This window comes from Anabrus simplex, chromosome 2 (genome assembly GCF_040414725.1).
Source record: "Anabrus simplex isolate iqAnaSimp1 chromosome 2, ASM4041472v1, whole genome shotgun sequence".
Lineage (NCBI taxonomy): Eukaryota > Metazoa > Arthropoda > Insecta > Orthoptera > Tettigoniidae > Anabrus > Anabrus simplex.
Window position 1 is genome coordinate 1,105,245,203 of NC_090266.1, and position 19,166 is coordinate 1,105,264,368.

Genomic DNA, 19,166 nt, shown 5'->3' on the forward strand with positions numbered 1-19,166 from the left:
CCAATTATTCGTCCGTGCCGTCTCTGTTTTTTCCCCAACTTTCATCCCTTTCGAACCACTCCTCCTTGGTGTTGCATTGTCACTGTCAGTCAGTGTATGTTTGTGTCTTGCTCTTGTTAGGTCTTGTGTTCGATGCCTCATCGGAGCAATGTAATTTCGTATGTTTATGTTTTGCTAGTTAGGATGTTCTGAGTACTGTGGCATAGAGCTGTTTAGAGAGGAACAGGAGGAAATTACCAGCCTTGCATTTTGTGCTGATGCACGTTTTAATATTCCGTTACTCATATTATTGTCGATATGCTTGTTACAGCACGGAAGTCATGTGAAGGAGTTTCCGCGACCTAATGTAGGATGGTTATCGATGGCTCCATGTTTAAAGGTCCCATGTATTATACCTCATATTTGACTTATATATTTGTATATCTTCATTATCGATCTGATTGTAATAAATATTATTGTAAAAATTTGAATGCAGCTAAAAATTTTGTTATTTTGTTAGGATTGTTCTTACCTTGCACTTTTGGTATCCTCTTTAATTAAGTAATATCGATACCCTGTTCTTTACCCATTACCCCTGATTCATGTTTCTCAAGAGCTGCTGTGAGAGGAGACCCATCGCAAGGTAAGCTATGTGCCATAAATCCTCACTTTGGTGGACGTATTGGTAACTATGATGCACTTGGTTCGATTTCGACGTTCGCCTGATGTGAACTAAGTCATTATAGGACACAATATTTAGTCAGTGTTCCAAGGCAAAGCAAAGCAAAGGCATCTCCGAACAGGCTATGAAGGCCTTTGGTGGAGTGGAAGGTAAAGACCTCTACTAACTCGGCAATGAGTGGAGTACAGAGGATGGCTGTAGGTCTGGGCAACTTTACGCCCAGGAATTAATTGGTAAACGTTTTTGGCATAAGTTGAATAAACCTCAGGGGTATCTTCCCATCCTGCAGTGGAAATCTCGTTTCTAATGTTTTTCGACTTAGTGACCGGCAACCCAACCCACGTCCTTTCGGGTGATCGGAGCGCTTCTTTAGCGCCTTGGATAGGCAGGCCCTACACAGTAGTCCTTATTTTTAGTTTCAGTTACACAGTCTTGAGAATATAAAAGTTTAAAATATATTGTTTCTAAACTGCGTCGATTTATATAGCCTATATCTTTTATACTATATATACATATATTACACTCAGGCCCACTTTCTTCAACGAATGCAAAGTGTTAACACTGATGTTAAGGAGACTTAAGACACAATTTAACAAAATCGCCGTCCCATCAAGAATTGTTAACACTAACAAACTGTTAAAACTTGTGTTAAATTAACATGGCACCAGCCCTGTGTTAAACCTCTTAACAGCTGTTAAAATAGCAAAATGTTAGCACCTAGAAGTTGTAAGTTTGAAGCTTTATTGTTGTATTAAGACTATATATTAACTGAAGAAGGCAACGGTTGACTCATACTAAGAAAAAACTACTTTTTACAGTTGTCAGAAGAGAGTTTCCTACAAGGATGCCTAATTACCGAAGTCATAATGAACAAGATACTAGAAGAAATTGAAAATAGGTTTGAGTTTTCCAAAGATTGAAACTTATCAGTGTCTCCATAGCAGCAGTTGCGTATATAGTTTTTCGACATTATGCTTGAGACTCTTTTCACATAATTGTAGGAGACTATGCGGAAGACGAGAATGTGTAGAATTGTGCAAAGAACTTCTGCTGCCATTGCGGCAACGCATTACATTATTTTCCCCGCAATAAAATATGCACAAAAATCATTCAAGACTTATATCAATTATCACATTTTCCCCGGTGTTGTAGGAGCCTTAGCATGCACTCCTCGTAAAAGAATATATTTAGTGTTGTGATATAACCGTCCGTATTTTTATTTTTCAAGCGCACTCGCATACATTCAAATAATAATAAGTTAACGTTTGTCTCGTATGCATTATAATAACGCTTTTAATGCCTCTTACGGCACATGTTTACATCTTAGTGGTCCCCGCTAAACATAACCTATAATAATGTCAGCCATGTGTGTCAAATTACAGTTCCAATAAAAAGCTCGGGGGGCTTTATGTAAAGAAATAAAAGATGGTCACTGCCAAATGCGTTCAGAAATCTCAACGATACGTGCTACTTTGTCTTTAACATTTGTTTCATAGCAAATTATAGAAATATGTTCGTGAAACAGGGGACTTTTACACTGAATTAAATTAAAAATAATTGTTAGTTAATATTTGCTAAGTAAACTTTAACACAGAGTTGATGTAACCGGGCATAACTGTGATAAATGTACCAATCTAGTGATGACAACTGGCCACAAATCTTCAGTATTTTTAACTACCTTCCTTCTAAATTTCTTCAAACTATATTTGGTTTCCTTTACATATGTTGTTTCAGTACTGTTTATAACTGAACATATTTCTTACGGTATCAATTTTTCCAGGTTAAACACAGAACAGTATCAGTACAAAAGTGTGGAGAATCGAGGCCAAGGAGGAGACTGTCTTCTTACAGATCTGAAGAAATTTACGACGTACAGCATCGTAGTTCAAGCGTACAATGCTCTGGGTCCCGGTCCTATGGCCCAGGAGGTGGTAGCCATCACTCTTGAAGATGGTAAGTAGATTTTAAAAAAAGAGAGTAATATTACATACGAAAAAAATAGGAGGCACAAGAGATAGAAGACAAATTTCAGGTTCAAATTTAGGTTCACACTTACACAAAAGGATAATTGGTTAGTAATTATTATTAATATCACTCCTAGAATACACTTGAATTCAATCTATTTTAAAATTAATTGTTGGATATGCAGAATCAATTTACTGTGTTACCAATAGTGCTTCGGACTATATACACTTATGGTTTCAGTTTCAAACCCTAAGAGTTCTGTCTTCATTCTAGCACCATAAAGCCTGGAATAGGAAGCCGATTGCGTCATCGAGAGATTACGAAGAATAGTGAGCTCTAACGTTTCCTACATAACAGGGGTTGGAGGCGAGGAGCGTATGCCAAAATATGAACAAGAATATCATAGACTAAGAAACATGCGAAGCTGCAAGTTTGCATATAGATAGCCCCTAATCTGTAAGGGTGCAGTAATACTTGCCGAGCGTAAATTCCCAAACAAATCCCGACAAAGAGGGTTTTTGAAGAAAAATCTGAAGTTACAAAAGAAGTCCTTTCCATTGACACACAGACTTACTTTTCAACAACGGTTCCCCACCGCCAAGCTTTAGTTATCACCATCAATAAAATGCAACAGCGTGATCCGTTTTCCTAACAGAGCTGTATTTTCCCATGTACAATTACATATTTCGCAAACCAGAATTAAGTGCATAGAAAATGTTAATATTTTCATTCGTAACAGTGAGGAATAACGCCATACACTAGGAAATTAAAAAGTATTGTAGAAAAATATAGGTTATACTGAAATATGTCACTGAAGTGTTTTATTCTGCTTACAATTTAGTCCCATGTGGGTGGGGGACGCAGACGAAGAATACACCCGCGGAACCCCCTGCCTGTCGAAAAGGCGACTAAAAGGGGCGATCAAGGGATGATTACATTAGAACCATGAGAATACTTGTATTCGTACCATTACGTGCTGAACACCATGGGTCGACGTTTCTTGCGACTAGTACCACATTGCAAGTGAAACCGTTGGTCTGCGTTTCATAGGAGCAGTACCATTATGCGCGAAACACTACGGGTCTGGGTGTTGTTTGTAATAATGGTCATCATGTGTATTCCACTGTGTTCAGAATATGTCTGCGTTACATATGAGCGGTACCACTATATGAGAAACCCCATGGGACTATGATGCCCGTGATTAGTGCCACTATGTGAGTGAAATGAAATGTATGGCTTTTAGTGCCGGGATATCCCAGGACGGGTTCGGCTCGCCAGGTGCAGGTCTTTCTATTTGATACCCGTAGGCGACCTGCGCGTCGTGATGAGGATGAAATGATGATGAAGACAACACACACACCCAGCCCCCGCCAATGGAATTAACCAATTAAGGTTAAAATCCCCGACCCGGCCGGGAATCGAACCCGGGACCCTCTGAACAGAAGGCCAGTACGCTGACCGTTCAGCCAACGAGTCGAACACTATGTGAGTAAAACCATGGGTCAGCGCTGAGGAGCACCATAGGTTTGTGTTGCCTGTGGGCGTTGCCATAATGTGTGATACACCGTGGGTTCTACATTGCCTATGATTAGTACCACCATGTGAGTAAACCATGAGTATACGTGGCTTGTAATTAGTTCCACTATGTAAGAAACACCAGGGGTCTGTGTTGCTTGTGAGTATTTGTATCAAAATATAATATTTTAGACCTAACTATTCCTGTTACTGTTTCTTTCGCAAAACGATAATTTTCGAATCTGAGACTTATAAAGAACTACTTGCGAAATAGCATGACCCAAGGGAGACTCAGCAAACTAAGCCTCCTCAGTATTGAACATGACAGCCTTTGCATCTCAGAAAGTACGCCGCGTGGTCCAGTTTCCTTAGACTCTAATGTGAGTACAGTAGAGTTTTTAAAATGTAAAAACAAAAGATAGAAAAATATAATTACGTTGAAGAAAGTACGCCGCGTGGTCCAGTTTCCTTAGACTCTAATGTGAGTACAGTAGAGTTTTTAAAATGTAAAAACAAACGATAGAAAAATAACTTATAATTATGTTGAATTTCAATCCCTACTCAGTAAGTCCTTTGTATATATATATATTGAATGGATATAGATTGCAATAAAATTATTCTTGTACCTCTTGTAGTTAATTTTATATGTGTTACTGGTAGATGTTATACAGTTTCTTTGTCGGGCCCCAATTTATTTTCCTGCAGGCCAGCCCGAATCACATTCGCCACGTCTCCAGCCTAATTCAATTAAGTCTGTATAGATAAGTATATTCGCAGACTATCTTCATCATAAACAACTCCCTTCAATTCAGTAAAATATTTGTGAAATCGTGTGAACATTGCCTGATCCACACGCTTTTCTTTTTTTAACTATTTTGTTATAGATAAATACTTTATTTCATGCTACTCATCTGAAGAAGTTTCTTTAAAAACATTTTCAAATTAAACATAATTATTTTTGTTATCGTGATCAAGGAAGCATACAATTTTGCCGGATATAAATTTATCGTGTCAATTCTATTTGTAAATAATATGTATCCGTTCTTTGGTGCATATTCTTCAAGCATAATTGGAAGACTAAAATGATTGAAAAGACGAAGAGTGAAAATGAAATGACATTTACTTAACTTCGATAAAGATACTACTGCTAAATAGTAGATTTAAAGAAAGCATCGATAACTCGGCAGTCACTTGACGTAGGACTAGGGTGTTTCAAAATCAGCTTCAAACTAAATGCTCTCTTTTTCTATATTATTTTTACAATGCAAATAATAATGATTTCTTTCAATAATAGTGTGTGTGACTTGCCATACGCAGGGCTCATAAGCACATAAACGCTGGAAGCCAGGTTAATTTCCTTGCTGTTAATGCATTTCAAGCCTTATACACCTTCTGATATGGTAGTAACTTTTTCTAATAGTTGTTGCCTGGCCAAATTTTAGAAAAGCTTATCCTAAGCGAAATTCTTTGAATGGTCTAATTCGAATATTAGTCGTTTGGCTTACCATCCTTTTTTTTTCATTCCCCGCCCGAAGTACGGGGCGGGCCCCACAAAGCGTAACGCGCTCTCTCGGGCCGGGAGAAGGGAAAAGAATTAGGAGGTGTGATAGAAGAATAAGATGGGTATAGCGATGTGAAAATCATGGGGAAGTAACGGTGGGTCTGCTTAGCTGGGGAGATGGTAATTATTGGAGTTGTATGCTATGAGTGAAGTTTAAATGAATGTAGCAGGGTGGAGATGGAATGTGAGGAGTTGCAGAATTGTTGTGATATTGTTGAGGGAAGTGATGAGGATTCAGATGATATCTAGCGTTGGAGGTGGCAAGGGAAAGAAACTATGTGGGGAAAGGCGTGGGCAGACGGGTGTACTAGGTTGAAAAGGAGGGGATGTCCGGGGGTGGCGATATGGTGGGTTGAAATGTTGGCGAATAGGTTGATGTGGGGAGAGAGAGGGCTCAACTTTATGACGATGGCAATAGATTTCCATCCTGTATTCGAATGCATCCAACCCATTGTTTAATGTACTTCATCAATAATAATTAAGGTAACATTTAGGTAAAAGGTGATAGTAAATCATTAAACATTCATTTCAATTTGTGTAATGGTTTAAAATAATTTTAGAACTAGTCAAACTTCGTAATTTTGTACCAATTTTAAGTGTGCAACATGCTAATAATCAGTTAAAGAGAATAATGTCACAACTTTCTTACAGTTTTTATAAAACATGACTTTAGATCAGAAGTATTTGTTTTATTGAAGTAGTGGTTTACATTTCTCAATGATGATAATGATAGTTGTTATTTTAAGGGACCTAATATCGACGTCATCGGCTTCTGATTTTTCCAAGAAATTTGACTGTAAACGTGAAGTATTTGTTTTACATTGAATTAGTAATGTCGGTTAAACAGCTTACACATCCTTGAATGGCAATTTAACATGTTTCAAGGGGACATTTTCTGAGCATGGTCAGTGTCAAACTGATTGACGATGGTTTAAAGGTGAAAATGTTTTATGGTTTTTTAAGATGCCAAGGGAGGTAATCTGGTTTTAAATACGTTAAATACCCACGTCAGGATGTCTCAAGAAGAGTGTAATTATCTTCTTGCTTTGTATCACAAAGTACATACATTTTTAAAGTTCCGATGTTCAAAAATAATTTTAATTGTAAACATTCGATCATTAAATATGATAATAATTATGTTTGTTTTATTTGATATTGTAGAAAATATCGCAACCATAGCCTTGACTAATACTCTCTCCTCGGATTAGAAATAAGGAATGTATATTTTAAATACACACATCAAATAATGTTGCATCACCTCGGACGAAAGAGCTCCTGACTCATTACAAATAAACGAAAGAGAAAACTATGTACAGATGTACCATATTAGCGTCATTTTTGCCCAACAAAACAACAAATGAGAGCTTCTATAAAAATACAGGTTTGCATTCTCAATCTGAGTTACTTAATATAGCACACACCACTTTCAGTACCCAGTAACACGTCCTCTTGCATTGATGCATGCTTGAATTCGTCTTGCCATACTGTCCGCTAGTTCATTAAGGTAACATTGGTCCAAATTATCCCACTCTTCAATGGTGATTCGGCGTAGATCTTGCAGAGTGGTTTTTGGGTCGTGACGTCCATGAACGGTTTTCTTCAGTTTATCCCGGACAATTTCGATAGGGTTCATATCCGGGTAACACGGCGGACACTCTAGTCGAGCGACATTGTGATCACAGAGGAAGTCATTAATCAGAGCTACCCCAAAACATATGGGAACCACCACCTTGCTGCACATGCTGGACAGTGTGTCTGAGACGTGAAGCCTGACCTGATTGCCTCCGAGCACGTTGCTGACGATCTCTAGGAAACAGTACTATGTGACACTCATCGGACAAGAGGACTTAATGCCAATTTTGAAGAGACCATTCAGCATAATGTTCGGCCCATCTGTACCACGCCCCATGATGTCTAGGTTTTAGAGCTGGGCCTCGCCATGGACGTCGAGAGTGAAGTTGTGCCTCGTGCAACCTGTTTCTCACAGTTTAAGTTGAAATGTGGTGACCTGTGGCTGCCCGAAGATCATTATTCAGCATAGTGGCATTGCGTTCAGGTTTCCTCCGAGCTGAAATTTGAAGGTAACGGTTATCGACTGCAGTCGCAGTCCTTGGACGACCTGTGCGAGGCAAGTCATCAACAGTTCTTTGTCATCCTTTACCACTTCCAAGTTTGAACCACATCACTTTTATTATGACCCACACGTTAAGCAACTGCCCTTGTTGACCATCCCTCTTGATTATAATATGATTATAGGACTACGTTCATATGTCGACATCGCACGTCGTGCGATCCTAGACGCTCACTAACACTGTTTAGAACACACCTGTAATGCTTCCGCACTAGTGCTACAACATCCATCGATGTACTGCCTCCAAATTGAGCGTGGCGTGGGCTGTGGGTTAGGAAACAAGCAATTGTCAGTATGTTTACAAACATCCAAAGCTTCACCTTTCTGAACTGCTTAGGACAGGCCAAGATAGCATCATATTTAAATGACATGAAGTAGTGATGCAAAACCTTCTTTGATGTGTGTATTATTTGACGTAGATTATATATTTACATTTTCACTTCCTTTCTAATAGCTACTTTACCTTCGTAATTCTTTGATATTCAAAATTCCACGTGAATATCTGGTAGAGTTCCTCTTTCTGAAATTAAATATCTGAATATCTATCAGAAATTTGAAATGTGTAACTCTGAAATATTATGGTCGATAAGTGAGAAGAGCAGTATAACCTAGAACTTTACTTCCTGTATCTCATTCGTAAATTTCCAATCTGTGAAACTGCTGAAACTACACCTCTCACCCATTCTCTTATTATCTCCTACATCTATCCTTCTACATGATACATACTCTAGATTTTTCAAGTAAAAGAGTTTCTGAGGTATGTGTCAGTGATGTTCATAAATTATTCGTTTGTGTGCTAGTTCCAAGCAGTCCACCACAAGATGTGCGATGTACAGCCTTCACGTCGCAGAGCCTTCAGGTTAGCTGGGAGCCACCGCCGGACACTCAGCTGCATGGCGTCCTCAAAGGTTATAAAGTGCTATGGGAGAACCTGGAGGACTTTGAGAGTAAGTTGATTCGCATTTCATGTGCTTCTTGCGTATGAATGTTATGAAGTTGACAGTCCCGTCACCACAGTAAATTGCATATTCTCCCACTTCGAATGAATGAGTTATTAGTTTCCTAAGTGAAGTGTAGAGTGGATACTTTCAGTATATCAAGACGCAAAAATTTCAGAATTACGTTAATTTCCGTGATTTTATACATTATACACTTCCCATTCAAGATAAATAGGGCTGTTCGTTGATAAAATACCAAGAAATTCAAATTCTTGCGCCTCCTTTCATTACAAAAATCAATTCAATTCATGCCTAGGCTTACCCTGAATTGCAATAGATCTCTAAACGACATCATATCAATGAAACCCTCGACTGCTTACAGCCGAAACTCATTCCATGCTACCTCAATTGCCAGTGTCGCTTACTTGGTATTAAGAGCTGACTGAGAAGAATTTTATAGCGGTCTTCCCATCACGTCTCGCATATGAACAATTGGATTAGGTTCTGGGACATCGGCAAGCCATTATAGCTTGTGGTATTTGTGACATGTGTGCCATGTGTGAAGAGAAATAGTCTTGTTCAAACAACTAGCCAATAGAACCTAAAACCATAATGTTTGGTGTCGACTGACGATGTATCTCACCTATAGAAACTGATCCATTTTTTATTTAGATTGGTTGTTCTTGGAACACGAGTGAGATGGTCGATTAGTCCAAATCAAAATCGGGAATATTCACTACTGCGCAATATGTATCATCCTTTATTTTTTATTGTAGTTTGTCCTTATTCTATTACGGTAATGAAGAGATCAGTGACATAGGATCGTCACCTTTTCTTAAACTAGGCCTTTCTAATTCCTTGTCATCCACTGTGGAGTGGCACATTTGTTGATGTTGATATTGCGCGTGGATACATACATATTGCGCAAACGATGTGTGATTCGTTTGTCTTCTTTTTCACTCTGCGTGGTCCAGTCTCGAGTTTACAAATGCCCTTAAAACTATATACCTATCCTTACTATAGTCGTCGTAGGGTGTAAGAAAACTTCCAACACTTATAGTGAAATGTTCTGGGAATCCGCTTTCGCTCAAACCAGTAATGCAAGGCTTCTCAAACTGCGACAAAAAGGGGTTATCTTTAACTTGCAAGCAAGTTCGATACAAATCTCTGTATTTCAATCATTAAAAGTTAACTAACTGTTTGATCTCAGTACTAGTGATGGTTTATCTTTTCTTGCTATTTGCTTTACGTCGCACCGACACAGATATGTCTTATGGCGACGATGGGATAGGAAAGGCCTAGGAATGGGAAGGGAGCGGCCGTGGCCTTATTTAAGGTACAGCCCCAGCAGATGGTTTATCTGATATCAGACAAGCGATCCTTTCTTTGCAAGCAGTTCTAGAAGGATAACACTTGCTGATGCTCTGTAGTTTTTTTTGTTAATAGTGTTTCATGGGACCTGTTTTCTTGTTCATTTCATACCTTTCTTCATGATTTAATTCGAAAGTGGAGTGAATCTAGATTTGTATGAACCCTGTTTTCTCAAGTGAAGATACTAATTAAACATATTCCTCTTCTAGGTCTTTCAAAACCTGAAACAAAAATCACAACTGCGTTGACTGTAGTGGTACATGGACTGGAAAAGTTCACAAATTATAGTATTCAAGTGCTGGCGTTTACTCGTGCTGGTGATGGAGTGGCAAGCCCACCACTGTTCTGTATGACTGAAGAGGATGGTAAGTAAGAATTGTTTTAAATATGACTAATAAATATATTATTTCCCTTTATCCTTTATTATAAATATATATATATATATGGTTCGAATCCTTTTGTGGCCACAAGCATGAACCAAATCCATGTACAGTCATTCACTTCGGATGTGATGGGACGAACATGTTTACGTTCTTCTTTGGGAAGTAGACTAGATTGATGAATTGAAGTTAAACATTATACATGAAGGTAATGGAAAATGCAGTCACCGTAATTTCGTCTGTTAAATGCATGAATACAGAAATGCATAAATAAATACATACATACTATTAAATACATGAATACGAATGGTTACAGCAAATCAGTTTTAGAGTTTGAGACTTATGAGTTTATGACCAAGGCTGTTCTAAGTCCTTAACAGTGCAAGTCTCAACACATAATTTTAGAGTTAGTGAAGAAGATGTGTACGAAGCATGCCATCCAATAAACACAAGTCTTGATAAAGGGAATCAATACAGTGAAAAGTGAACTCGTGTCCTCATTCCAAGGTAGTGCAGTTCTTTCCGGGCACATCTCCCCCCAATGGAGGTGAGCTTCATGTACCGTTTAAACCACATACCAGCACTCCTGCAATTCTTAAATTTCTAGCAGCACCGGGAATCGAACCCGGGCCCCCGAGGATGGCAGCTAATAACACTACCCGTTACGCTACGGAGACGGACATCAGTCCAGTTAAACTGAGGATAAAAACGGGCCTTTCAACTTATAGTTCTCATCCACATGCAAATGGAACACGTAACGTAATGTCGTCTTAGATGAGATCTGCTGCCCAAATATCTCTATGGAAGTCCCCATGACGTCTTAAATCACATATATGGAGCGAAATCCACATTCTCGGTGTCTAGGGGTCATTAAACGTAAAGATCCTTGAAAAACGTCAGGTTGAATTTTTGCACGAATACAAAACTTCCTTCACTTCTGTCGCCATTTGAAGGAAGAAATTGAAATGAGACAAAGCAGAACGAGTGCGCAGATTCCCACCTGTTAAATGTTGTTGTTGTTGTTGTTGTTGTTTGAGTCATCAGTCCATAGACTGGTTTGATGCAGCTCTATATGCCACCCTATCCTGTGCTAAACTTTTCATTTCTACGTAACTATTGCATCCTACATCTGCTCTAATCTGCTTGTCATATTCATACCTTGGTCTACCCCTACCGTTCTTACCACCTACACTTCCTTCAAAAACTAACTGAACAAGTCCTGGGTGTCTTAAGATGTGTCCTATCATTCTATCTCTTCTTCTCGTCAAATTTAGCCAGTTCGATCTCCTCTCACCAATTCGATTCAGTATCTCCATTCGTGATTCGATCTATCCATCTCACCTTCAGCATTCTTCTGTAACACCACATTTCAAAAGCTTCTATTCTCTTTCTTTCTGAGCTAGTTATCGTCCATGTTTCACTTCCATACAATGCCACGTTCCACACGAAAGTCTTCAAAAACATCTTTCTAATTACGATATCAATGTTTGAAGTGAGCAAATTTCTTTTCTTAAGAAAGCTCTTCCTTGCTTGTGCTAGTCTGCATTTTATGTCCTCCTTACTTCTGCCATCGTTAGTTATTTTACTACCCAAGTAACAATATTCATCTACTTCCTTTAAGACTTCGTTTCCTAATCTAATATTTCCTACATTACCTGCCTTCGTTCGACTGCACTCCATTACTTTTGTTTTGGACTTATTTATTTTCATCTTGTACTCCTTACCCAAGACTTCGTCCATACCATTCAGCAACTTCTCGAGATCTTCTGCAGTCTCAGATAAAATAACAATATCATCGGCAAATCTCAAGGTTTTGATTTCCTCTCCTTGGACTGTGATTCCCTTTCCAAATTTCTCTTTGATTTCCCTTACTGCCTGTTCTATGTAAACATTGAAAAGGAGAGGGGACAAACTGCAGCCTTGCCTCACTCCTTTCTGTTAAATAATGGTTGCAATACTGCATTACCTTACTTTCCCCATTTGAATCTGCGAGTTATACAGTTTATTCCTATCCTAATTTTAATTATCCTGATCCCCTTTACCACGGCCTGCAATTATTGGCCGAGTTTCTTAGTCGTACTGGCTCATTTGTTTATCATCATGCATACGAGTGAAATATTTACAGACGTTCCATCAACCACGAGCTTTGTTCTCTTAAATTTCCTCGGGATTAGATTTATTTCACTACCAAGATCTTGTTAACTGCGGGCACCATAACGCTCCAAACTAATGATGAGGATTTAAGAAGAAGAAAGTGGCAGCGTTGGCGTATATGAAACAAAAAGCCCAGTTTTACGACTGAATGCTCTTCTTGGCGGCAACTCTATGTGGAGGGATGTATTCATTGTTATGTGTTTCTCTGGCGTTTGTCAGTGTGCTGTAAATAATAATAATAATAATAATAGTAATAATAATAATAATAATAATAATAATAATAATTTCCTGTGGCTATGTCTAGCCGGGTGCAGCCCTTGTAGGGCAGACCCTCCGATGAGGGTGGGCGGCATCTGTCATGTGTAGGTAAATGCGTGTTATTGTGGTGGATGATAGTGTGGTGTGTGAGTTGGAGGGATATTGGGGACAACACAAATACCCAGCCCCCGAGCCAGTGAAATTAACCAATGAAGGTTAAAACCCCCATTCCGGCCGGGAATCGAACCTGGGACCCTCTGAACCGAAGACCAGTACTCAGCCCATTCAGCCAACGAGTCGGCCAGTGTGTTCTAAATGAAAATATATTAGCCTATGTATTAAACTAGGCACCGAAGCCAGCAACTATGTAACTATATACTTATTAAATTTATAGATCATGTGGCAATGTTTAGCTTGCATCCGTTTGATCTATTTTACTTTTACCAGCACTGCGACCAGTTTACATTTCGTAAACATCTAAATAGTCCGCCTCTGTGGTGTAGTGGTTAGTGTGATTAGCTGTCACCGCGGAAGGCCCGAGTTCGATTCCCGTCTCTACCACAAAATTTGAAAAGTGGTACGAGGGCTGGAATGGGGTCCACTCAGCCTCGGGAAGTCAACTGAGTAGATGTGTGTTCGATTCCCACCTCAGCCATCCTGGAAGTGGTTTTCCGTGGTTTCCCACTTCTCCTCCAGGCAAATGCCGAGCATAGCAGGTGAGGCCGCCTGGGCGAGGTACTGGTCATCCTCCCTAGTTGTATCCCCGACCCAATGTCTCGCGCTCCAGGACACTGCCCTTGTGGCGGTAGAGGTGGGGCCGCTCGCTAAGTCCGAGGGAAAAATCAACCCTGGAGGGTGAGCAGATGTAGAAAGAAAGAAAGAAACATCTAAATATACGGTAGTGCATACATTTTGAAGATGACTTTAATTATACCAATATGATAAAGGGAATCTGAAATTGTCCATTTGATAAGAGGAAACATCTCAGTCTACGGTAAATAAATCGACTTCCTTCGTACCCACTTTTCAGTATTATTTTTAATTTATAAGTTGTGTTCGACCGAGTGGAAAAATCTCACCTTCTAACTCATTGCACAACCTTAAAGGCAATGCGTATCAATACTAACATTAATGAAGCATGACATTCCTACGGGACATTATACCAGTCTGAACGCTTCCGAAGCAACGAAGAGTTCACACAGCTATCCAGGGCTCCTCGTAATATCAATTGAAAAAATCTGCCTAATGTGATCACCGGGCGAGTTGACGTGTGGTCAGGGGGCGCGCGGCTGTGAGCTTGCATCCGGGAGATAGTGGGTTCGAATCCCACTGTCGGCAGCTCTGAAGATGGTTTTACGTGGTTTCCCATTTTCACACCAGACAAATGCTGGGGCTGTACATTAATTAAGGCCACGGTAACTTCCTCCCAACTCCTAGGCCTTTCCTATCCCATCATCGCCATAAGACCTATCTGTGTCGCGACGTAAAGCCACTAGGAATAAACCTAATGTGATCAGTGATATCTCCATAGAACGTTACATATTAATGTGTCCCTCAAATTTAAGTTCTTTCCCTTCGGAGTGACATACACGTTGGACTGATATGTGATATCTCTGACCATATCTTCACCTAACAAAATTAAGAAGACATCTGTGGCTGTCCTACAATGTGAACATGAGTGATGCACAATATCTACGAAGAAAGAAAATACTTTCTCATTTTCCAGTTCCTAATTTCGAATCACTGCAACCAGAGAGTATACTAATAATATCCTGTATAAAATTGAAGCATGCAGCAATTGTTTGAATGGGTTATTTTGAACTCACAATCAATCGTACAAGCAGAACAACCAATACAGGTTTAACCTATTATTGGTAGTATATTGCCATGTTGCCTGAATGTTGCCATATCTTGATGGATGCAGTACTTCAGTAACTGTCTCTTGGCACAGGCCAGAGCAAAACGTACCTTCCATTGAAGTCCCAATCTGCCCCATGGCTGTGACAATTTGGAAGCTGCTGTGGTATGGGTGGTGCTGAGTAATGATATTCAGAGCACAGCCAGTGCGTCTGATTGTTATGAAAGATGATGCCCATAGGGTCAGTCGTGCTGCAATAGCACCATGTGTGAGGAAAGCAATGACAAATTCATCTTGCCTAGTACGCCTGATTTTGGCGCCGCCATCGGTTGTTGCGTTTTTCCAGTAACCGCATAACTTTTGGTTGTGCTATTTGAGGATGCAAACAGCCTCTGGGCTGATGACCTAAGAAACAGACATACATATTTCCGTGAAGTTAGACATATTTTTGTATGACATAAATTATATGGCAGAAAACAGTCAGAAAATGCTGTACGTATGTTTTGATCACATGAAAAAACTTAAAGAAATGAAAGTAACTGTTTATTACCAACCTTCATCTGGCACGTAAAGTGGAATAGATTTTTCATGCTCTTTAACTTCCATTTTCTATCAGCTTTCCCCCTTTTCTTCTTTCTCGAGTTAGACTCGGAATTCACCTCAAGCACAAAGTTAGGTCTGGATTTTGGCTTACTTTGGCTTGCATCACTGATTTCAGCAGTTCCTGTTTCACAATCATGGTGTAAATCTTCATCACTTGTGAAAATTATCATTTCATCTTCACAATCCAGCACTACGTCTAATGCGGAATAAAACACTGAAACAAAATCCTCATCTATTCCGTTTCCTACAGTAACATCAGTTTCTTCATCACTATTAAAATCACTCACCTCAGATGATGCTCCGCTAAATGGTATACCACCCAGTAAAAAGCTAATTTATTCCACTGATAAATTATCATGTTTACTCATGATATTCTGCTATACAATACTGTAAATAACACTACACAGACAAAACACAACCTGTATGGGTCACACATGATCAATATAACCAAACCATTTTACCAAAAATAACAAGAAGCATCAACGCCTGCGGCAGTGTCAGTACTTAAAAGTACCTATTACATTTCAAAGAATAAAGACTAGTCCAGGTGACTTAACAGCATGCGAACTGGTTAATTTGATCCTTTACAGTGCTCCATACAATAATATATACGAATTATTTACTTATTTCTAGCTTCCTTCAACCGATGGGAAGAAAAATATCGTTGCTTGGATACTAGATGAAAGTCTGGGAAACCCAAGCTAATTTAGTGCTTCTCTTTGGTGTGATTATTACGAATTACGTCACCAAAGACTCTCCAATGTCTTCTGTACGTACCCTAGAGTACCAACAGAACACAACGTAACCGCCCTTCCCTACTGTATATTTACATAGGATTAAATATGAGCCAGCACTTGGAAGTACCGGTAGGACAAGAAGGGTTGGTCAGCAACACGAACAGCCGACGTTGGAAGCCCTGCCGAGGTTCAAATTGAGTTGCGCTCGGCAGGCGTGTCAAGAACAAACACCTTCTCGTTTGAAAACTACGTAAAGGAAGATACAAATGATACATAGTTTACGGAAATTATAAACATTTTTGCATTTTTATCTCCACCAGGTGGAATGGCCACGCGTGTGAATGTGCTATGGCTATGGACCCAAGCTCTGCATTCCGGAGACACGTGGGTTCGAACTCCACTACCGGCCGTCCTAAGAATGTTTTTTGTGGTTTCCCATTTTCACTTCCAGTCAAATGCCAGAACAATTCCTATTCATAGTCTACAGCCTATTCCTTCCACCTCCTAACGCAATTCATTCACCATTATTTATTTCATCCTCATTAATTCCTCAATTGAGGTTGTGTCAGGAAGGGCATCCGTCCGTAAAACATGCCACACAAATTCATCTCACTTCATTTTATCGCCAATTATTGCCTATCCTACTTGTGTTTTCCATCAAGTGAGATGAATGTCTTTTCCTACTTTATATTCTTTAGAATAATTTACAGAAAGTATTTGTGTAGCAGAACATGTTCTAATGTCATCGGAAGTTTTGAATTACCACCCTCTTGTTTTCTTTGGTTTCAGTTCCGGAGGCTCCTGCTGGAATTAAAGCTGCCGTCAGTTCTCCAGCGTCTATCATAGTTAGCTGGCTGCCACCTACACGATCGAATGGTATCATCACTACTTATAACCTTCAGGTATGCAATTAAAAACACAGAATATCTCAATACATCCATTTAGTTCTGCTGTTTTTATTCCTCCCTCACTTGACCTCTCTGTGCAACTGAAGAATTTGAAAATTCAGTAGCACAAGTCAATCACGCATTAACCATGACTGCATAAAGGCTTTCTGAAGAATACTGGAATGGTTTTATACAATTACTGTAAAGCTATATCTATCATAAAAATTAATCTTTCTTGACAGTTACTTATCCATTATTTTGTGAATCTGCTGGAATCATGCCTGCAGATATCCTCGATTTACCTAGAAAACCTCTTCTCTATGAATATTTATTTAGATCGGTAGGTGCCATATGTTTCAAATTATATCTTGCAAGATAGCTACGAGGTACAGTAGTATGTTGCAAAATGAAAACGTTGGGAAGTAACTGTGTAAAAATAATCGAATAACTTTTAACGGAACACTATCATAGTATTTTTTTACCTGTCATCGGTTTTTTAAATGCTATTTGTTGGGGTCGTCGACCTATAGAGATCTTTTGCCCCTACTTGCACCATGTTATATTGCACCCGCCCCCTACCTAACTGGCACCGGCATGGAATCTACAGGGTCGCACACGGGTCAAAAGAAAGCAATAAATAGGCGCTGAACTAAAGTAAGCTTAGAGGCGTACAGGGGAGGAGAAGCGGGGCATATAACTAAAAATGAGAACACATTCGAATTAAAATATTTAACTCACAAACCGGTTTATTGAACCTTAATGATGATGGGAAATGACGCACTAAATAACACTAATGAATTACATTAAAATTTACAAATGTTTGTTGTAGTTTGTATGACGAATATCTCTCCGTTATACGTGATAGAAACGAGTACGTTTATCGCGAAGCGATGTATCGTGACATATAGTGAATGGTAATTTTATCATAACACTGAGGCTATATTATCGCTAACACATAAAACTAACATGCGTCCGACAACACGTCTGAGCAATCCCTATTCTAATAAAGACCTAGATTTCCCAATGAAATGACGTAAAAATAAAATACACTCATATGATACAACACCCGGGTTCGAAACCGACCCTCGCTATCCTGGACATCGCCAAGCTGATAGACAGAACCACCACTGACCTTATGTACAACCACACATGACATAAAAAAACACATAAATGGTACATGATATGCAAGAAAAATACATAAAAGGCACTTGATCTTTCTTCTGACGCTGTAGGCCTCCATTGCCTACGTTGAGCATCGAACTGACAACCTCTTGCGATGAAGGCAGGGTCCTGTAATCCCTATCTAATTATACTCGTACAATTAACAACGATTCATTGGCAAACATTACCATTATCGGCCGGGTCGCTTGTTAATTATTACACTGCTCTGCCGTGTTAGGTAAATCACATTATTTTTTTGCCGTTGAAAGAAACCAACTTCCCTTTAACAGCCATGTCCCTCCTTCCTCCGCTTACGGGACATTCAAACAAAAAAAGAAACACACTGGGCCAAGGCCAGACGGCGGTTCGCTACCCTAAGGGTCCACACCCACATACAGGCGTAACATTTCCTTTCAAAAGGAAACAGTAACATATCATTCGGAGGTACATCTCCAATAAGCTCCGGTCTTAGAAGACTCGCGCAAATCACTTTGAATTAAACACATATCTACCCAACAGTATCATGTCATTTTTACAACGCGACTCCCGAATCATAATGGTAATCTTTGCCCGATTATTATTATTATTATTATTATTATTATTATTATTATTATTATTATTATTATTATTATTATTATTATTATTATTATTGCCGTCCTACATAGCTTACCCGCTACCTTACTTATACATGGTCATCGTGCGGAATCTATGCAGCAATTACAACACAATTAAGCACTCGCGCGCCAATTAACATCTGATTACTGATTGCTAATTAATCGATGGTCGGCACGTGGCTACTTTATCGTCACACGGCAATACATTCATTAATTAATTAATATTCACACGGATCGATATTTGACACACGTATTATGATCACTTCCTGGTAAATTTAATCACATAATCAATTTAATCTTATCACTCCCTGTCTAAGTATTTCAAAGGGTGGAGTTTTTGTTGTGGCTGTCAGTTCGGCCGCTGTATCTCGT

General features: G+C 39.3%; 1 protein-coding gene across 1 annotated transcript in view; it reads left to right on the forward strand.

Moving 5' to 3' along the window:
* Positions 1-19,166, forward strand: part of LOC136863786 (cell adhesion molecule Dscam2) — a 1,545,364-nt gene that overhangs the window by 1,277,820 nt on the left and 248,378 nt on the right. The window contains exons 20-23 of the mRNA XM_068226091.1: positions 2,442-2,614; positions 8,634-8,780; positions 10,352-10,507; positions 16,922-17,034. Of these exons, the coding sequence (XP_068082192.1) occupies positions 2,442-2,614; positions 8,634-8,780; positions 10,352-10,507; positions 16,922-17,034 (589 nt within the window). The remainder of the gene's footprint in view (positions 1-2,441; positions 2,615-8,633; positions 8,781-10,351; positions 10,508-16,921; positions 17,035-19,166) is intronic.